The sequence below is a fragment of the Garra rufa genome, chromosome 20, assembly GCF_049309525.1.
Source record: "Garra rufa chromosome 20, GarRuf1.0, whole genome shotgun sequence".
NCBI classification, from domain to species: Eukaryota; Metazoa; Chordata; class Actinopteri; order Cypriniformes; family Cyprinidae; genus Garra; species Garra rufa.
This window is the reverse complement of record NC_133380.1, coordinates 12,383,582-12,402,870: the sequence shown is the minus strand read 5'-3', so window position 1 is coordinate 12,402,870 and position 19,289 is coordinate 12,383,582. Positions and strand designations below refer to the sequence as shown.

At 33.5% G+C, this 19,289-nt stretch overlaps 1 protein-coding gene across 1 annotated transcript in view; it reads left to right on the top strand.

Moving 5' to 3' along the window:
* diaph3 (diaphanous-related formin 3) overlaps positions 1–19,289 on the top strand; it is a 491,335-nt gene that overhangs the window by 223,477 nt on the left and 248,569 nt on the right. Inside the window, exons 22-23 of the mRNA XM_073825458.1 lie at positions 4,964–5,203; positions 11,041–11,170. Of these exons, the coding sequence (XP_073681559.1) occupies positions 4,964–5,203; positions 11,041–11,170 (370 nt within the window). The remainder of the gene's footprint in view (positions 1–4,963; positions 5,204–11,040; positions 11,171–19,289) is intronic.

The window sequence follows — 19,289 nt, the reverse complement described above, 5'->3', positions numbered from 1 at the left end:
ATGCCGTTTTCCCAGTGGGTGGATGGATTTGAATTGGTTTCATGTATACTTTTATGAATAACACATGTATGTAAGGGGTAATGTACAGTCAGGCATTTTTTCCCCAGGAAATTTTAGCAAAGACACATTAAATTGATCAAAAGTGATGGTAAAGACATTTATAATGTTACAAAAGCATATTAAAATGATTCCTGTAGGATTCTGTGACACTGAAGACTGGAGTAATGGCTGCTGATTCTTTCACAATACCCATCTTGGGTTGTACAACATGTAGTTTTGTACAGATTTGCCATCACAGGAATAAACTACATTATAAAATGTGTTTAATTATATTATATTAATTGCAGTAATTCTTTCACAACACACATCTTGTGTTGTTACAATGTGCAGTAGTAGCTGCTGAAAATAAAGGAAAAAAAAAGGTTTGTTTGCGACTTTTTATGTCACAGTTCTGACTGTTTTTTTTCTCAGTGTTGCTCATAATTCTCATATTTGCGAGTTAGAAAATCAGAATCGCAAGATATAAACTGACAATTCTAAGAAGTCATAATTGCAAGATAAAAACGCAATTCTGATTTTTTTTGAGTGTATATCTCGCAAATGAGCCTTTTTTTCTCAGAATAGTGAGAGATAAACTCACAATTGTGAGTTATACAGTCTAATTTTGAGGGGGGAAAAGACTGATTTGTTCTCAGAATTGCACATTTGTATCTCAGAATTCTGACTTAACTTGCAAAGTCAGAATTGTGTGATATAAACTTCAAATTCTGACTTTTTTTTCTCCGAATTATGAGATATAAACTCACAGTTCTGAGAAAAAAGTCACAATTTAAAGATGTAAATTCGCAATTCTGAGAATTAAACTCGAAATTGTGAGTTTATATCTTGCAATTCTGACTTAATAAGAATTGTCAGAATTGCGAGTTTATATCACACAGTTCTGACTTAATTTCTCAGAATTGCGAGTTTATTACCCACAATTCTGACTTTATAACTTGCAATTGTGAGTTGTGTCTCACAATTCAGAGGAAAAAGTCACAATTTCAAGTTTATATTATGCAGTTCTGACTTCATTTGTCAGAATTGTGAGATATTTATATAAAATTTATATTTCACAATTCTGAGAATAAAGTCAAAATTTGTGAGTTAATGTCTCACAGTTCTGACTTTATAACTCACACCTGTGAGTTTATATCTCACAATTCTGAAGAAAAAAAAATCATTTAAGGAGTTAAAGGATAACTATTGCCAAAATGCAACCTGGGCTGTTTTTTTTTATTTTTTATTTTTTATTTTTTTACTGTAAACGAGACAAACATATATCTAAAAGCATAATTACGACAAACGAGCCGTTTTTGAGATTGACCGTGATTTCGTTTTGTGGTCAATGGCCGGTGAATGTGAGTACTAAGGGCATAACTTTGAGCGCATCAAAATCGATATTTTTACAACACTAAGAAGGCTCGACACAACATGAAACTTTGCTCGAAGTACTGCCTGGGTCTCTACCATAGACTGTAAAAAATATGGACGTAGTATCCGTGACGTCACCCGTAGGGTTCTGAAGCGCTATTTTGAAGCTCATAGTGGGCGGGATTCGGTCACCGCGATTCCAAAACAGCCCAGGTTGCATTTTGGCAATAGTTATCCTTTAATGTCTCACAATTCTGACTTTATAACTCACAACTGTGAGTTTATATCTCACAATTTGGAGAAAAAAGTCTGAATTACGAGTTTATATCTCAAATCTGACTTTATAACTTGCAATTGAGAGTTTAGATCTCACAATTCTGGGAAAATAAGTTAGAATTGCGAGTTTATATCCGGCAATTCTGAGAAAAAAAAAGTCTGAAACAGTCTTCCATAGTGACAAGACTGGAGTAATGGCTGCTGAAAATTCAAATTTGCCATCATAGGAATACAATATATTCTAAAATGTATTGTATTATTAAAATACTACTACTTTTTCTTCTCTACTTATTTTATTGTTCTACCCTTATACCACACTTACTGTAGGCTTTCAGTCTTCAAATATGGACACCCTATATGCAAGATAACTTTTGAAGTAATCATATAAAATATATAATTATTTCACAACAAAATGTTTATAAAAACAAGACATCATTGTGATGAGAAATGACAAATTTTTGTTCAGAAAAATATGGTTTTAAAAAAAGCAATGACATTTTGTCTGAGATGCATGTAAATAGACAGTAGAACATTATTAGTGGGCAAAACACTTTTCACACTCTGACAAGTAAAAGAGAGTTTATTCTCCTCAAGGAGAATAGTCCACAAGGCCAGATGTGACCATATTTGAAGAAGCACCTACATATTCATACTTGTTTTGTTCAGTAATAAAGTGTTACTTTGAACTAGGCAGTGAAAAGGCTCCCAGCATTGATCAAAGAGAATATTCGCTAATGAAGACTCCACTGTAATTGAAGAGTGAAATGTCTAGACAACATAATGTCAAAATTGACCCTATTTACTGTCTTTATTTCTCTGGTCTTTTTGTATGAAATTCATCAGTGCTTAGTTTTTCTAAAGAAGAAAACAAAAGGAAATGTTTGTTTCTTAATATAATACTTTCTCTGCTTCTGAAACATCTTTCTACCAAGGCAACCAAGACCACATGGGTGAGGAATCTAATCAAATTCTGATAAATCAAGATCAACTCCTCCCTACATGATTTCACAATTTTCTTTCTAAATATTTGCAAATAAACTGCTAAAAATATTGCTAATGCAGTTTCATGCTTGTTTGGTAGCTTTCAGATTCTACACGACAACATGTTTGTTAAACTTCCAGCCTTTCATCATTAATTCATTACTGAAAACATCATTTTAAGCCTTTGTTAAAATATGCGGTCTGTCTTTTTTAGTGGCACCACGTGTCTGGTGTCATGAAGTCCCTAAAATGTTTTATAAACAGGAGATATTATGTGATTTTCAGCATCACTCAACCACTGAACCTTTCTGATAATAATTCTTACTTTGCTGTCTTTTAGAAGCTCTAATGAATAATTCCTTGTATGAGTGTGTCTGCCTTTTTTTTTTTTTTTTTTTTTTTTGGGAGGGTACAAATCTCCCTCAAACATTTATGGCTAGGAGAGCTTTGAATCTGAGTCTGTTTCATTGCAGATTAGCGCTGCCTGACACACACACAGAAGATGCCTGCTACAAGTTTGCTGAATGTTTACACACATAAATTAGGCATTTGGCTTTGCCCTATTTTCTTTACCTTCTCTTCTCATTTCTATCAATCTTTTGTTTCACTTTGGATTTGCTGTGCCTTTATTATTTGCCTTTAAGGATGAAAAACTCCCTACACACGTGCAGACTGATTGCAGTGTGTACATGTACAAGAGATGATATCTGATTATGGAAAACAGCTCTAGACATATTAATCATATCTCCATATTGAGTATCTTAATTACACTCCTAATTTGTAATAGCTAATTAGCTTTTATAGGGGAAAATTGTGTCCTGCTCAACCTTTAAATGCACACTACACACACAAACATGTATGCATGTGCGTAGACTTTAAATTACACTCGTACATGTAGATATACTCAATGGATGCAGAGCAATTTCAGAGGAATACAAATATTTTATATATGAACCATTAATTCTGACAACAGTTCCCAACATAGAAACGTATTTGAGTGGTTTCGGTTAGAATGCAAACTAGGATGAAATGTAATAAACTCTTTGAAATTAATCCTATATACAGTTGAAGTCAAAAGTTTAAAATGTAAATTATTTTACCAAAATAAAAGGGATTATAGAAAATGCCTGTTATTTTTGATTTAGTACTGACCTGAATACGATATTTCACATAAAAGACATTTACATATAGTCCACAAGAGAAAAGTTAGTAGCTAAATTTTTAAGTCTACATATACTTGATTCTTTGTACTGTGTTGTTATCTGAAGGATCCACATAATTGTTAATGAGTCCCTTGTTTGTCCTGAACAGTTACACTGCCCACTGTTCTTTAGAAAAATTATTCAGGCCCCACAAATTCTATGGTTTTTAGCATTTTTGTGTATTTGAACCCTTTCCAACAATGACTGTACAATTTTGAGATCCATATTTTTACACTGAGATCATAAGCAACTATTATAGAACGTTCAAACACTCACTGATGCTTCAGAAGGAAAACCGATGAATTAAGAGCCAGGGGTGTAAACTTTTGAAACAGATTGAAGATGTGTACATTTTTCTTATTTTGCCTAAATATCATGTTTTTTTTTTTTTTCATTTAGTACTGCCCTTCAGAACCTACAGAAGGTACTTAGATGTTTCCCAGAAGACATAATATGTGAAATTTACCCTGATCAAATTCAAATTCCAAAAGTTTTCAACCCCTGGCTCTTAATGCATTGTGTTTCCTTCTGGAGCACCAGTGAGCATTTTAACCTTCTTTATTAGTTGCATATGAGTCCCTCTGTTGTCCTCAGTGTGAGAAGATTGATCTTATAATCATACAGTCATTGTTAAAAAGTGTTTAAATAGACAAAAAAAAAAAAAAAACTGGGATCTGAAGGATTTTTCCGAGTTTTTAACTGAGTTCTGAGTTTAACTTGTAGATATGTAAATGTCTTTTATGTGAAATATCTTATTCAGGTCAGTACTAAATAAAAAATAACATGCATTTTGTATGATCCCTCCTATTTTGGTAAAATAATTAACAGTTTCCAGGTTCTGCAAGGTGTATGTAAACTTTTGACTTCAACTGCATTAGTCAGGTTTGAAAGAAAAGTTGATAATACATTTGGTTATTTGATTTCTGTTCTTTTAAACATTAAATCCCATTAATTTATTCAAAATGGTTCAATATGATATTGCTTTTAGCAGAATTTCATTCTAAGATTAAACTGTGGCCACTTTGTTTGCAAATATCATTATGATTTATTCCATTGACATTTAAATCTACCCAACTTTTTCTTTCTTCCAGATAAGTGGTGTGAAGCGTCTAAGGCCCAGGCTCAACTCCATACTATTTAAACTGCAGTTTGAAGAGCAAGTGAGTAACTTGCGTCCGGACATCATGGCGGTGAATGCAGCCTGCGACGAGGTCAGGAAAAGCAAAGCCTTCAGCAGGCTGCTGGAACTCATTCTGCTCATGGGGAACTTCATGAACGCCGGCTCACGGAACGCCCAGTCCTTCGGCTTTAACCTCAGTTCACTCTGCAAGGTACGCACAGAATGAAAGAGCCTTTTAAGTTTCATATCTAAGCCCACACAGATTCAGCACACTTTTGTCCACGTTTTGTGTACGGAAGCATCTATAAAGTCTGCAAAATGGATTGCAAATGGTCAGATGTGTTAAATGCAGCTGTTTGTTGTTGAAAGCATTGTCAGATGCAAGCCTACACATTTCTAAAACAACTGCTTTCAAACTTCGGAATCAAATACATGAAGTCTAGAGGCTGTTTTGAGCTGGTTTCCTAGAAACAGAGTAGAGACCTCCATCATTTCATCCAGTAAAACCAGCCCTAAAGTCATTCATGCGATCTGCTATCCATATTTAGTCAGTTTGTGAATTATTAGCCTCTGTTTATCTGTATATCAGGTCTCTTCTTAGAAACCATGGGCATTTTTGGGAATAAGCTGATAAGATGATAATTTATGTTCGTCCGACATCTGTGAAGGAGCCAAAGCTGAGTCACCATCAGGCTGAAGCGTCCGGCAGCTGCTTCTGCGTCCTTCACTCCCTTCCCGCACATTTCCCGTTACCTTGACCCCTATCGGTCGACCCATCTAAAGTGCCTCTCGCTAGAAACGACCGGCGTTCGAGAAGATCTCATTTGATTTAACACTATCAAGCACTCAGGACCACAATAGCCATATCTTCTGGCATCTATCAAAGTGCAGAAACCAAAAACCACTTTATGGCTTCTTCTTCTGTTTTTAGAGATAAGTCTCGGCATAGTGACGTATTGCAGACATATGTGTTTGTTGGTAAGAGCGCATCACCATTCAGTCAGGTGTGTTAATGTAATGCTAATGGATTATCGCTGTATCCTTTTGCCATGTTACACACAAAACTCCTCAGCAGCGCACCATGTGTAAAGCCCTCTAATAATAATGTTTGGGGAAAATTTTCAGATTTATGTGAGTGGGAAAGGGCAGAAGGGGAGTATAATTAATTACCACAGCAGCCATGCAGATTTACTTAGGTTTCCATGGTGACTTGGCATTGGTGTTTTTTTGTTTTTTTTTATCAGGCTTGATCCACCTTTCTCCTTCTTTCTTATTAGCCATCTATTTTATTCATTACTACTTTCACTCCTTTCCTTCTGTGTGGTGCTAAAACTCAGAGAACGGCCATCACCGCATTTGTGACTCTCTCCGGGATAATGAAATGCCTTCCTGCTCATCATGTCACCTAGAAGACCTGATAAAAGACTGAAGTCTGTATGTCGACATGCTCACATTCAGACTTTTTATAAAGGAAAAACGTCAAAATGAAATGTCAGTCATTATTTTCTTACTCTCAATTTGTGCCAAACCAAAAATACTTTCTAAAACACAAAAGGAGAACTCTTGAAGAATGTTCACTGACATTTTTTCAACATGTGAAGATGGTCTGAAAATGCTTGTTTTGGTCTGGTCCTCTTGGAAGTCTGAGAATACAGAGCAAAACTCATACAGACTATATATTATGCTTGATATTTTATTGTTTTATTATGATTTTGTTGCCATTTCATCACATTCGTCAAAGTTTCCATGCAATATTTTGTGGAAACCACTAAATTCATTAAATTTACATAAAACTTAGCCCCTTAGCCATAACAATTTGCTCTGGAACAAATAATAGATGAATGAGACCAAAGACAGCCTGTTGGATTTACCCAAAAATAATTGTATCTCATGTTTAACCACTATAGAGATATCAGAGCCAGCAGCAAATTCCAGAAAATGTGGCCGAGGTGAGGCTGCTTTTGGCGGGTTCTTGAGTGCTGAATGGCCACTGACACCCTGGAGCTCACTTTTTTTATCTTTATTAACAAACTGCATATTTGAAGTCTAAACAAGTACATTCTTGCCAAAAAAACTACATTTCATGACACAATCAGGAATATTTGTAAAATTATGGTGGGTTTTGGTGTCCGCCATGACACTCACTGTGAGAAATACCGCAAGCAGAGTGATGCAAACAGTGAAACAATTGGAGTTCTGATATTACTAGAATTTTTTACTCCTATCAGCCAATTAGATTTGCGGATCAGTAGGAACTGTTGTATAAATGAGCAATATCACACAAGTAGATGTGAGATATATCGACATGGCCGTGATTCACATCTAGGAGTATGATACTACGTTTATACAACAGTTTGATGGCACAAGTGTGGAAATGCATAAGAAACAAACTATTCAAACTCTTTTGTGCAAAACTACTTGCTTCTGTCATGGATTCAAATCTCAGTTTGACAGCTGAGCCCAAGCCTCTGTTACCCATTCGAAAACATCAATTTAGAAATTGTAACAAAGGAACGTTGAGTTGCTTCGTTGAAAACGTATTGCGTTACTATATTAAAAGCTCACTGTATTATGTAGAGTATTGTGGGAGAGAGATGGACTGAGTGAGTGTGATTACCTGCATCTGATACAGCATTCATTCTTCAGCTCAATCTCATATTCACAATAAAACATTAGTTTGAATATCTGCTGAGGAAAGCGTTATCTTTGTCGTAATGTTAATATCCTTTCATCTGTTAATGGTGATTTTGCTGCGCGGTGCATTTGTTCAAGCTGTTGTTGAACAATGTAACTAAACTCACCATCACAAAAACACCCCGTTTCACACTTGCTCTGGAACAAATAATAGTTTAATGGGACCAAAGACTCCCTGTTAGATTTACCCAAAATGAATTATATCTTATGTTTAAACTAGGGATGTAACGGTATTGTAAATACCGTCGTACCGCAATAGAAAATTTTTTCGATACTACCGTGGTCCCATGACTCGATAAAACGATAGGTCTTCTGAGAAAAGTTTGCTCAGGCGAATTGAGCGAACGGGAGGTAGCGGGAACTACAATTCCCATCAGCCCAGGCGTGGCCATCATCTTTTGCGGTCTGTTTATCTTATTTATCTTATTTACACGAAGGCATGTCATTTCTGTCTCTACATGGTCGCGCGTTTACAATATCTCTTCCGCGAAAACATGGACTGGATCGCGGACTCCATTCATTAAAACGGAATTTACTATAGCGCGAAATGCCACGGAATTCGTTGATTTTTGGATTAATAAATCAAAAGTTGGTCTGTCACTTAATTCAAATCGCAATATGGACTAGTGTCTGTGAAAACTGAATTGCAAAAAGACCGTTTTAATATGAATCCTGCATGTTCCGTTTGCCTCAGTATGTATGAATGGCGGAGACGCGTTTTATTTTTTTACTACACTCATACTGAAGCACACGTGACGCTCCCTCTAATTTTTGCCATTTGCATCTCACATGAACAGATAAACTCAATCTCCAAAGCTGCTGTGAGTGTCACTTTTACCGTTTCATTTGAGAAAACTAGCATCATATCATACTATACACACAGAAACTTCACAGCAACCTGTCAAAATAAAAGTACGATGTAACATGTAACAGAACAATATTAGTCTTGTATTACTTTTGTACAGTATAATGTAGGTGTTTATATATTCCTATTTAAATAATTTACATAAAACAATGTATATAATAAAAAAATAAATATTACAACAAGATTAACCACTTAATTGTAGAAAAAAATACTACAATTATTATTTAAACGTTTTAAAGTAAATATATTTTTTCTTCCATCTATTGATTTTAACATTAAACCTCTGTTTGCCAAAAATTAAAAGGGTTTATTTTTCATTTGATTAAAAATAAATAAATGTTTATGCTTTCATTTGATTATCAGAAAAATTAAAACATAATATTTTCTAAAAAAAAAAAAAAAAAAAGCAAAAGATTGTAGAGCCCTATTGTTCAAAATGTTAAAACAGAGAGTTTTGGACTTATTTTTCCACTGAAATTAATTTTTTCGTTATTACACAAAGTAGGCTAAAGTACTGCGAAAAAAAGTAACGTGGTTACATGGTTTAATAATTTTTTGTTATTAAAATTGAAAAATTGAAGTTCCTGTTTCAAAGTTTACAGATAGATGGCTAATTTGTATGCCATTGATATGTTCAGTGTTCATGTAAACTGTTTAATAAACACTTCTGGCACTTTTTTCGAGTCTCTTCATTAGTTTTGTTTTTCCTGTAAATGATTCAATAAATACCGTACTGTGCCATTCATACCGAGGTATTACCATACCGTAAAGTTTTGATACCGTTACATCCCTAGTTTAAACACTATAGAGACATCAGAGCCAGTGGTAAATTCCAAAAGTTCTGGCTGATGAAAGTCTGCTTTTGGCGGATTCATGAGCGCTGAATGGCTGCTGACCATCTGGAGCTCTCATGTCCGAAAACGTTGATGCAAATGTTCAGATAGACCTTATCATTATTAACAAGCTGCATGTTTGAACTATAAACAAGTACATTCTCTCCTGAAAACCTCTTAAAGCTACACAAAAACAGTAATATTTATAAAATTGCAGTGGATTAGTGTAAGCGGAGTGATACGATTACAAATGGTGAAACAGCTGTTGGAGCTCTATTGGACACTAATATCACACTCTTATTAGCCAATCAGATTCAGAACCAGAAACTGTTGTATAAATCTTCAGCTTATTTATGTTACATACTAACACTCGCCACTTACGGACCTCGTTCCTTAGAACCAACGGAGTGATCTGTCCTCACTGTGGAGAGAGACTACATCTCTACATCTGCACATAGTGATAGTGTCCCTGATGGGCAGGAGTAACAAAGAAAGTGTGTCGTTTTCTGCCTTTCAAGTTCCTCGCCTGAGGGCCTGTCCTGATGTTCTCTCTCTGCCTCTGTTGATCTGATAGTTTGTTTGTTTGTTTTATTCTGAGTTTAACCTGTCAGTATCTTCTTCTTTTGCTCGCAGTGGGTTTATCGAGCATATTTAGTTGTCAAAGGATTTGAAAGCGATTTCCTTTGAGCAAGCGACTCGCGCGTCACTGTTTGATCTCATCAGCAGAGGACGGTTCAGTATGTCATGGACGTCAGCATCTCGATAAATGTTGTTGATTTTCTTTTCCTTTTTTTTTTTTCCTGGAAACCTTTTTCGATTGAGAACCGATATTTAAGATTTTTCACAGACATCAATGACTTGGACTACAGGATCAGATTAGATATTTTGGGCTTCTTTGTTCTGTTGTCATTTTCATACTTCATAGATGAAATCAGCACAAGCAATTTGTGGAATCTGGCTTTTTTTTTTTTTTTGAGAAGCCCTTTCAGGCAGAGCAACAAAACCTAATTTCATCCCCGTCATCTGTCTAGCACTTCACACGGTTTCCAAATGTTCTGACACTGCAATTATCCAGTTGAACCCAGTGTGTATATCCAGCACAAAGCCTCTGTCAGAACACATACATTTAAAAGAAATGGCAGAGTGCGAGATAGTGTTGAGTACTAAAATGGTCTAGATGGAAAGTCGATTTCTCCAATTTCATCTCTCATTTCATAAGGGCCTATTTGGGACTTGGTTTTTACTTTATATCTCTCATTCTCCCCCTCGTGGTAATCAAGCATCTTAAATCGTCAGGCTACACCACCCAGAAGAGCTTAATAATGTTTGCGCTATCCGCGTTAATCAAATGCTTTTTGCGCTGCCTTTTACAAAAGCCTGTATCCTTGTGCCACGATGATAATCATAACTGACAATGAAAATGTCTTGCTTTTCTAGTCCGGCGGCAATTTCAGTGTACTATCAAATTAACTTGTCAGATGTGAAGGCGGCGGACGCCGATGACTTCCTTCAAGAATCTCACACTCTGATTTCTTTCTTTTTTTGTAATGTTCTGAACATTTAAATATTTGCATTGTTTTTTTCTGTTCTGATTTAATGTTGATATCACATCTTCTGTCTGTTTCCGTCTCTCTATCATCTTTTTTTGCCTCCCAGCTGAAGGACACTAAATCGGCTGATCAGAAGTCCACTCTACTGAACTTCCTGGCAGAGATCTGTGAGGAGAAATACCCTGAAGTGCTGAAGTTTGTGGAGGATCTGCAGCATGTAGACCAGGCCAGTCGAGGTACTGGAATGTTTATATAAATAGAGCATCTATTTAAAAATGGACAGAATTATTTTCTTTTCCATTTTCTTTTCTTTTCTTTTCTTTTCTTTTCTTTTCATTTGATTTTATTTTCTGTTCATTTTATTTTTTATTTACTTTTTAATTTAATTGAATAAACTTTTTTTTTCATTTAATTTTTTCCATTTCGTATTTATTTAATTTATTTAAATTTAATTTATTATATTTTTTTATTTAATTTTCGTTTTTTTTATTTCATTTCATTTTAACTCATTTTCTTTTATTTTTATTATTATTTTTTTTTATTTCATTTAATATTAATTGTTATTATTAATTATTTTTCATTTTATTTATTTTATTTTTTCTGTATTTTTTTTAATTCACTTTAATTTAATTGAATATTTTTTTTTGTTTCATTTCATTTTTCCATTTTTGTTTTGTTTAATGTAATTTAATTTATTTTAATTTAATTTATTATTTTTTTATTTAATTTTCGTTTTTTATTTCATATTTAATTTCATTTTATCTCATTTTGTTTTATTTTATTTTATCTTAATTGTTTTACAATTCATGTTACTTTATTTAATTTTTAATTTTATTTAATTTCATTTTTTCTGTTCATTTTTTATTGCTTTCTTTCATTTTACTTAATTTATTTTTTTTTTCATTTTATTTCATTTCTTTCATTTTTTTATTTGCCATTCATTTAATTTTATTTATTTTTATTTAATTTCATTTAATATTACATAATTAAGTTATTTCATTATTTTTTGTGACTCATTTTATTTTATTATTTTTTTAAATTTAATTTAGTTTTTTCATTATAATTCTTTTAATTTAATTTACTTTTATTTCTTTTTATTTGTTTTGTTTTATTTTATTTAATTATTTCATTTCATGTTGTTTTATGTTATTGTATTTAATTTCCTATCTTTTTATTTGATTTTATTTCTTTTGTTTTTCATTCTATGTTATTCCATTTGTTGCTTTTGATTTTTAAATTAAATTAAATTTAATTTGAATATTGTTTAAGTTTATTTAGTTTAATTTTTAATTATTTTATTTATTAATTGTTTTATTTCATTTTATTTTATCATTTTTATTTCATTTTTATTTTTTATTTTATTTTACTTTATTTAATTTTAGTATCCCTTTATAGATTTTAATAGTACTCTAACAGTTCCTTATTTTCACTCTCACAATGTGAGTTTATGTGTTGATTTCTGCACAGGCCAATTTTGCTTCAGCTTGTATGTTTGTGCATGCACAATCATAAGATCAGTGTCAGATCTCAAGATTCTATTGTACATCTTAACCTAAACAGGTTGATAAGATATTTTCTCCATTCTATGTGTCTATCTGCGCGTATGTTTTAACAGACAGAGAAAAGCAGAGGAGCCGTAATGCGAGGTCACATTGCCCTCGGCAGCCCTAGAGGCAGAGTCACAGCAGGACTAGACCAACTCACTACATCATCACCTAAGCTTCCAGAAACCAGTTTTTGGCAGTGCGAGTGCAAAAAACCAAACAGGATTATTAGAGGGAGTGATTAAAAAGACTCCCTGTCTATATATCTGACAGCCTTAGAGAAAATGTTTCAAGAGAACATGAAACTTCAGTATTTGTTTCATTTGGAAAAACAATGATGGAGGGCAGGACTTATTAGTTGGGATTTTATTGGATTGCTAGACTATAATATTATTGGTTAATATTGTTGTTTTCTGGCTGTGTAGTGGTGATTGCATCAGCTCAACCTGAAACTTTTAGAGACAGCGAATGTTATTACATTTTTAGATGAACTATTATGAAAAAATAATAATTGTAAGAATAATGTGCTTTGAAGAATTATGCACAGTAAGACCAAAGACATTTATTAAGACCTAAATTGGGTTCATTTTGATTTGTGTTGGCTTTATTATAAACTCTTAACTCAATTTAACTAAAAAAAGGTAAATTTTGTCATTTATTCACCTTTATATTACTACAAACCTATATGCTGTTCTTTCTTTCATTGGAGATGAAAGAAGTTAGCAGAATATTTGCTCTGCTCCTTTCTATACATTGAAAATTCAGTGATCCATGTAAACTACATTAGAGGTCCTATGAAATTTTATGATAAGCTTTAAAGGAACCGTATGTAGGATTGTGGCCAAAACTGGTACTGCAATCACTTTCAAAATACTGTAGAACGATGTATCCCCTCCCGCTCCCCCCCGACTCGAGGTTGCCAGCTGAGCTGCAGGAGTAGGCTGCTACAAGGAGCTTCCAACGGCAAGTGACGAGTCCTACACAGTAATTTGTTTTTCTTCTGTTAATTATGTTTATGCTTCACAAGAGATGTTTCGCGAAGTAATTATGTATCGCAAACATTTACAGATGGCGATTAGCCAAATATTTCGTAAAGATGTACTGTAATACCACATTTCAGTCGGAACATAGATTGTTTTCATACCCTGCTAGTGGTGCCATATAAAGCTTTTTATGAACGCATTTAGCATGGGCGACCGTGGAAAATCCACTGTTTACGGAAGCAAAGTTAGCCAAACATAGATGAATCTTACCTGTCCAGGAGAAAATTAGCAACGTTGGCGTCTGTCTTCAAAGTCTTCTCAGTTTTCAGCCGTCTCCATCTGTCAAAGACATCTCCTATACAAATCCTTGTTTTATTTCGGACTTTATCACGACGTATTTCGGATTCATAATGAGGCTTTTAGGTTTCGTAACGTTATACATGTTTTATCCGACACGTTCGTAGCTGCAGCTGTAACAGAGCTGGCAACCTGGATGACGAAACTCTACTGAATTCGTGATTTGTAGATAGCTGGAGGGTGGAGCCTCAGACCAAAACACAAAATGACAACAATAACATCAGTCGTGGGCTGCAACTTGCATTTTTAAATGACAATATCCTGGCCGGACCACTGTTGTCAGTGATATAAGTATTTGAAATGAACATGATTTCTTAATGTCTAGTCACATGTCAGGCCATTTTATGATTAACTGACATAAATTTCTTACATATTGTTCCTTTAAGACAGAAAAAGACCAAAAAGCTGAAAATCTCTTCTTGAGTTGTATGGCGCTTTTATGGTGCTTGATAGCTCATGATCACACCTTTGTGACCCTGGACCACAAAACCAATCTTAAGTACAGGGTTCGTACAAGGTGCTTAAAGTACTTGAATTTGACTTTTTAGAATTTAAGGTCTGGAAAACCCTTGAAAACAGCAATGTTCCTGAAGAGGTACTTGAAAAGTGCTTGAATTATTGAAAGACATCTATGAAATAAGTGTTTAATTTTTTTAATAAGCACATGTGTTTTTACGTAAAAAAAAAAAAAAAAAAAATCATACTTTTTTTTTTTTTTTTTTTTTTCAAAAAACTATTGAGCTAAACCAGTAGTAGTACTGAGTGTTGTGTAAACATGGCTGAAGACGCCAAAAAAGGAACAGTTGAAACAAATGAATTGAGTGAGTCATTTAAGCTGGAACCGCTCCGATTGATTCAAACTCGTGACGACTTTTCATTTCAAGCGATTCACTAACAAAAACCAAATCAAATTAAAAGAGACATTCATTTTTGAATTTCAACATCGCTTGTAATGATTATTAAACTCAACATGATTCACTGTTTGAAGAGACCCAGTCGGATCTCGTATAGTGAATCATTTGATTTAGATCGGAATGTTGTGTATTGTGAATCATTTGATGACTTCAGCTTTGGAATGTGTATCATGAATCGTTTGATTTAAATCAGAACTTTAGAGCGGGTTCTTGAATCATTCTGAGAATTGAAAGATCCACAATCCGTGCTACAAGTCATAATCTGAAGTGATGGTTCGCAAATCTTTTGCTTTAGATCGAAACCTAGGAGTGCAGATCGCAAATCATTTAATCTTTAAAAAAAAATGTAAAAATCTTAATGTCTTAAATAACGTTTTCCTAATGAAAGGCCTTAAGAAGTCTTAAAATGTCTTCAATTCAGATTTGATTTAAATATTTTTGGTCACATCAACGCTAAAATATCTTCAATCTGAAGGACCTAATGACCCCTAATGACCATTTTCTTCTCAACATTTCTTATTTGTTTATTCACAAATGTACTTGAAACATTAATCTCACAACATCATATATTACAGTTTTAATTTCGCAGTGTAATTGATTTAATCTGACTGGTGACAGCCCTATAGAATTTATTGGTAAATTATAATAATTTGGCATAAAAGGTGATGCATACATTTCAAAAGTTTAAAAAAATGCCTTTATAAAGGATAAAAACATGCAGATTTAGGTAAAAGAGCACTGATAAAAATATTGCTTCAGAATAAATTGTTTACACCACCAATAATCTTAGTAATGTGGTGCTTTTGTGAGGATATTTTGTGTGGAATATTATCTGCTGATATGAAAAGTTCACTGTATATTGTAGTAATAAATATAATTTATGACAGCGGTGAAATTTAGTTTTCTTTTTACATTAAAACGCTTTATTAAATAAATGTACGTAATATAATGTGTATTTCCATTACAGGTTTAGGGTTTAAATTTCATATAAGATGGTATTAAAAAGGTCTTCAAAGTGTTACATTTCATATTAGGTGGTATTAAAAAGGTCTTAAGTCTTAAATTTCACTTGTTCATATTTGTAGAAAACCTGGATTGGGAGCTCAGAGTGGTTTCACAAATCTTTTTTTTCCCCTTAAACAGTAGAAAACATCAAACCATAAGTGAGATCTCTGATTGAAGTCCTTAAAAATAAAAAAAGTAGAGCTTGAAAAGTCCTTGAAAGTCCTGGAATTTTATTTTACAGTATCTGTACAAACCCTACAAGTAGCACAGGTATATTTGTAGCAATAACCAAAAATACATTGTATGGGTTAAAATGATTGATTTTTCTTTTATGCCGAAAATTATTATGATATTAAGTAAAGGTCATGTTTCATAAAGATATTTTGTAAATGTTTTACTATAAATATATCAAAACATTTTATTAGTAATGTGCACTGCTAAAAACTGCGACAAATTCAAACTTTAAAGGTGATTTTCTCAACATTTAGATTTTTTTTCATGCTAAGATTCCAGATTTTCAAATAGTATCCTAATAAACCATACATTAAAAGAAAGCTTATTTATTCGGTTTCAGATAATGCATGAATCTCAGGTAAAAAAAAAAAAAAAAAAAAAATACCCTTATGACTTTTTGTGGATTAGGGTCACATTTTAGTTTCACTGTATGAAAACGAACAGCCCAGAAACATCTTTTGTGTTCTAAGAGAATTTAAAGCTTTTTCTATCATGTCCACTTTCTCCTACACTTATTGGTTCCGTCTCTGCAGCTTTTTATTAGTTTCGCTTTTTTCTCCCTGTCCGTCTCTTTTCCTCTCATTCCCCATTTCATTAGTGCTGCCTGCACTTGTGCCCTTCATCAAAGCTGAAATGGCATTATGGGTAACATATCCCCACCACGCTGAATGTCTGTCCCTGCACTTCCCTCAGGAAGCAGCCTCTGATTGTTTTACAGATATTACTTCTATTATTCTGTTCTTTAGAGCTCGCGTTAACAGGTGCATGCTTTTTCTCTTGGAGATTGAGATTTTTGTTAAGAATTAGCTCATTTTATTTTCTTAACTGTATGGCTTTGTCTCCTATTATGGTACGAGTTGATTTAGGGTGATTTTGGAGGCATCTTCAGACTGTTATTGAGGGTCTCTTTTATATTTACTTCCTTTTTGCCGCACACAAAGGCACAAAACATACAGGATGTGTTTCAGGATCTAGTGAGTTACCTACCTTTTAATATTTGGAAATGAATACTTTTATTCAGCACAGACGCATTAAACTCACTGCTGAAACTTCAGCTCTTCCATCACAGAAAAAAATTACATTTTAGAATGCACAAGATTACTGTTTATTCTGTTTTTTAATAAAATGTGGCCTTGATGAATATAAGAGACTTCACACATAACTTCCTGACCTCAAACTTTTGAACAGTAGTGTACAAAATGACACTTAACTCACACTGACTGGCTGAATAAAGTCCTCCACACACACACAAACACAATCGTTTCTCTCAAGAGCCTGAAAATCACCAAAGACCAGTCTAATAAAATACTCTCAAGTGTCCCTCTGAATGGGCATTTTGAGTGTAGGTTTACTCTCACCAACCCCCTAATGCCAAGCACAACACTTAGCTCGCTCTGCAGTGGCTTCTCAAGAGCGTGAGTGATTTAAATAGTTTGTTGTTTGGTTTTAGTGTGCATATAATAGTGTATCACAGCTCATGGATTTGGTTGCTAGGTTGTTATAAGTCAAAAGAGTGCGCATATGTAACAATATTAGGAAGGTGCCAAATGAGTTATGCACTGAAGTCACTTGCCTGAATAAATGTACCATACAAATATTCAGATTGACAAATGGGTCTGTGTGTGTCGGCACTGGACTCTTGGGTCACACTCAGAATGGCAGTGCCAGCTGCTCCTGGCACAGTCCAATGAAACCAGATAGAGACATTTACCTCTGTCTCTCTGTCTTTCTTTCTACATTGACTCCATGAGAGGGAGCTAGAGAAGAGTTTGGTGTTTTTTGTATTCAAAAAACTTGTCTTCTCTGATTATGTATACATGCATTCTGGTGAAGCTTTATGTTGTTATAAATGCAAAATGTGTGCTTTGGGCCAAGTTATGGAATACATATGAGGCATATGCAATTGTTAAAAGCCTCAAATTGTTCTCCGTACATGTTAGAAATCATTAAAGAGTTTATTAAAAAAAAATGTAAAAAGCCAGATTTAACTAAGCAGATTAGCATTTAAGTAGTTTAACATTTACACAATTACTCATGAAAATGCAATAAATAGTATCCCACTAAGCTGAGGATATTTAAGCCAAACCTCAACACATGAGGCTCAGTCAATGTGTCCCTTCACATTTAGCTAACACTGTGCATGGAATGGGATCATCCCCTCCAAACAGTGACTGCTTAATCAAAACTGAGCCTCTTATTAAAGTCACCTAATTACCTCATCAAACTACCAGCATGTGTGAGGAACGGGCGAAATATACAGACCTGGTTTGATCTTATAAGAACACTAGTAATAATAATTGGCCAAGTTTAAACAAAAAGACAGTTTTGTGTGGTTTTGGGATGACATTGAACCCTTTAGAAATGGTATTCTAAAGCTGATTTTTTTTTTTTTTAAACTGGGGTTAACAAATTTACCTAAATCCTATCCTCGTACATCCTGAAATGATTCTGCAGTTAGTATTCAGTGATGTGGGAAAGAGAGCAACGGTAATGTGATATTGATCAAATGTTGAGAATACTAACCTCCACACAATCACTGCGGAAGGTGTTCATATGTTTGACTACGCTAATTTACACTTCAGATGTGTAAAATGCAGCAGTTACTTTCCTCAGTTTTCTACACTGAAATTAATGTGCTAAAACCAAGGTTCCTGGGAAATTTATTATTTATTATTTATTTTTTGTATTGATTTTTTTTTTTTTTTTTTTTTTGCTGTCTGGTTTATTTTGGTGTGTGTGTGTTTTTGTTTTTGTTTTGCATTTGGCTTGTTTATTTGTATTTATTTATTTTTATTACTATTTTTTTATTTTTGGTTAGTTTTGTCCATTTTTTGTTTATTTATTTTTTTCGTTTGTTTTATTTCTGTGCTTTTTTTTTTCATTTTTATTATTATTTTTTCAGTGTTTTTTGTTCGATTTATTTGGTTTATTTGGTGCATTTTTTTGTTTGTTTTTTTTGTTTGTTTGTTCTTTTTTTCTTGTTTTGGTGTGCTTTTTTTTTTGTTTATTGTATTTTTTTTTTTTTTTTTTTTTTTAGTTTAGTTTTGGTTTGTTTTTTCCAATTGGTTTGTTGTTGGTTTAGTTTTAATTAGTTTTATTTTGTTTTTTGTTTGGTTTGTTTGTTTTTTTGGTGTGGTTATAATATTATAATCTCTTTTTTGTCCTTTTAGTAATTGCATATAAAACCCCCCCAAAAAAATATATATATATATATAACAGCTGCATTATAACAAAAATGCAGTGCTCTGAGATCGCATTGGCATTAACCATTACACTTATTTTTATAAAGTTATAAAGCCATTTTTATACCGTTATAAA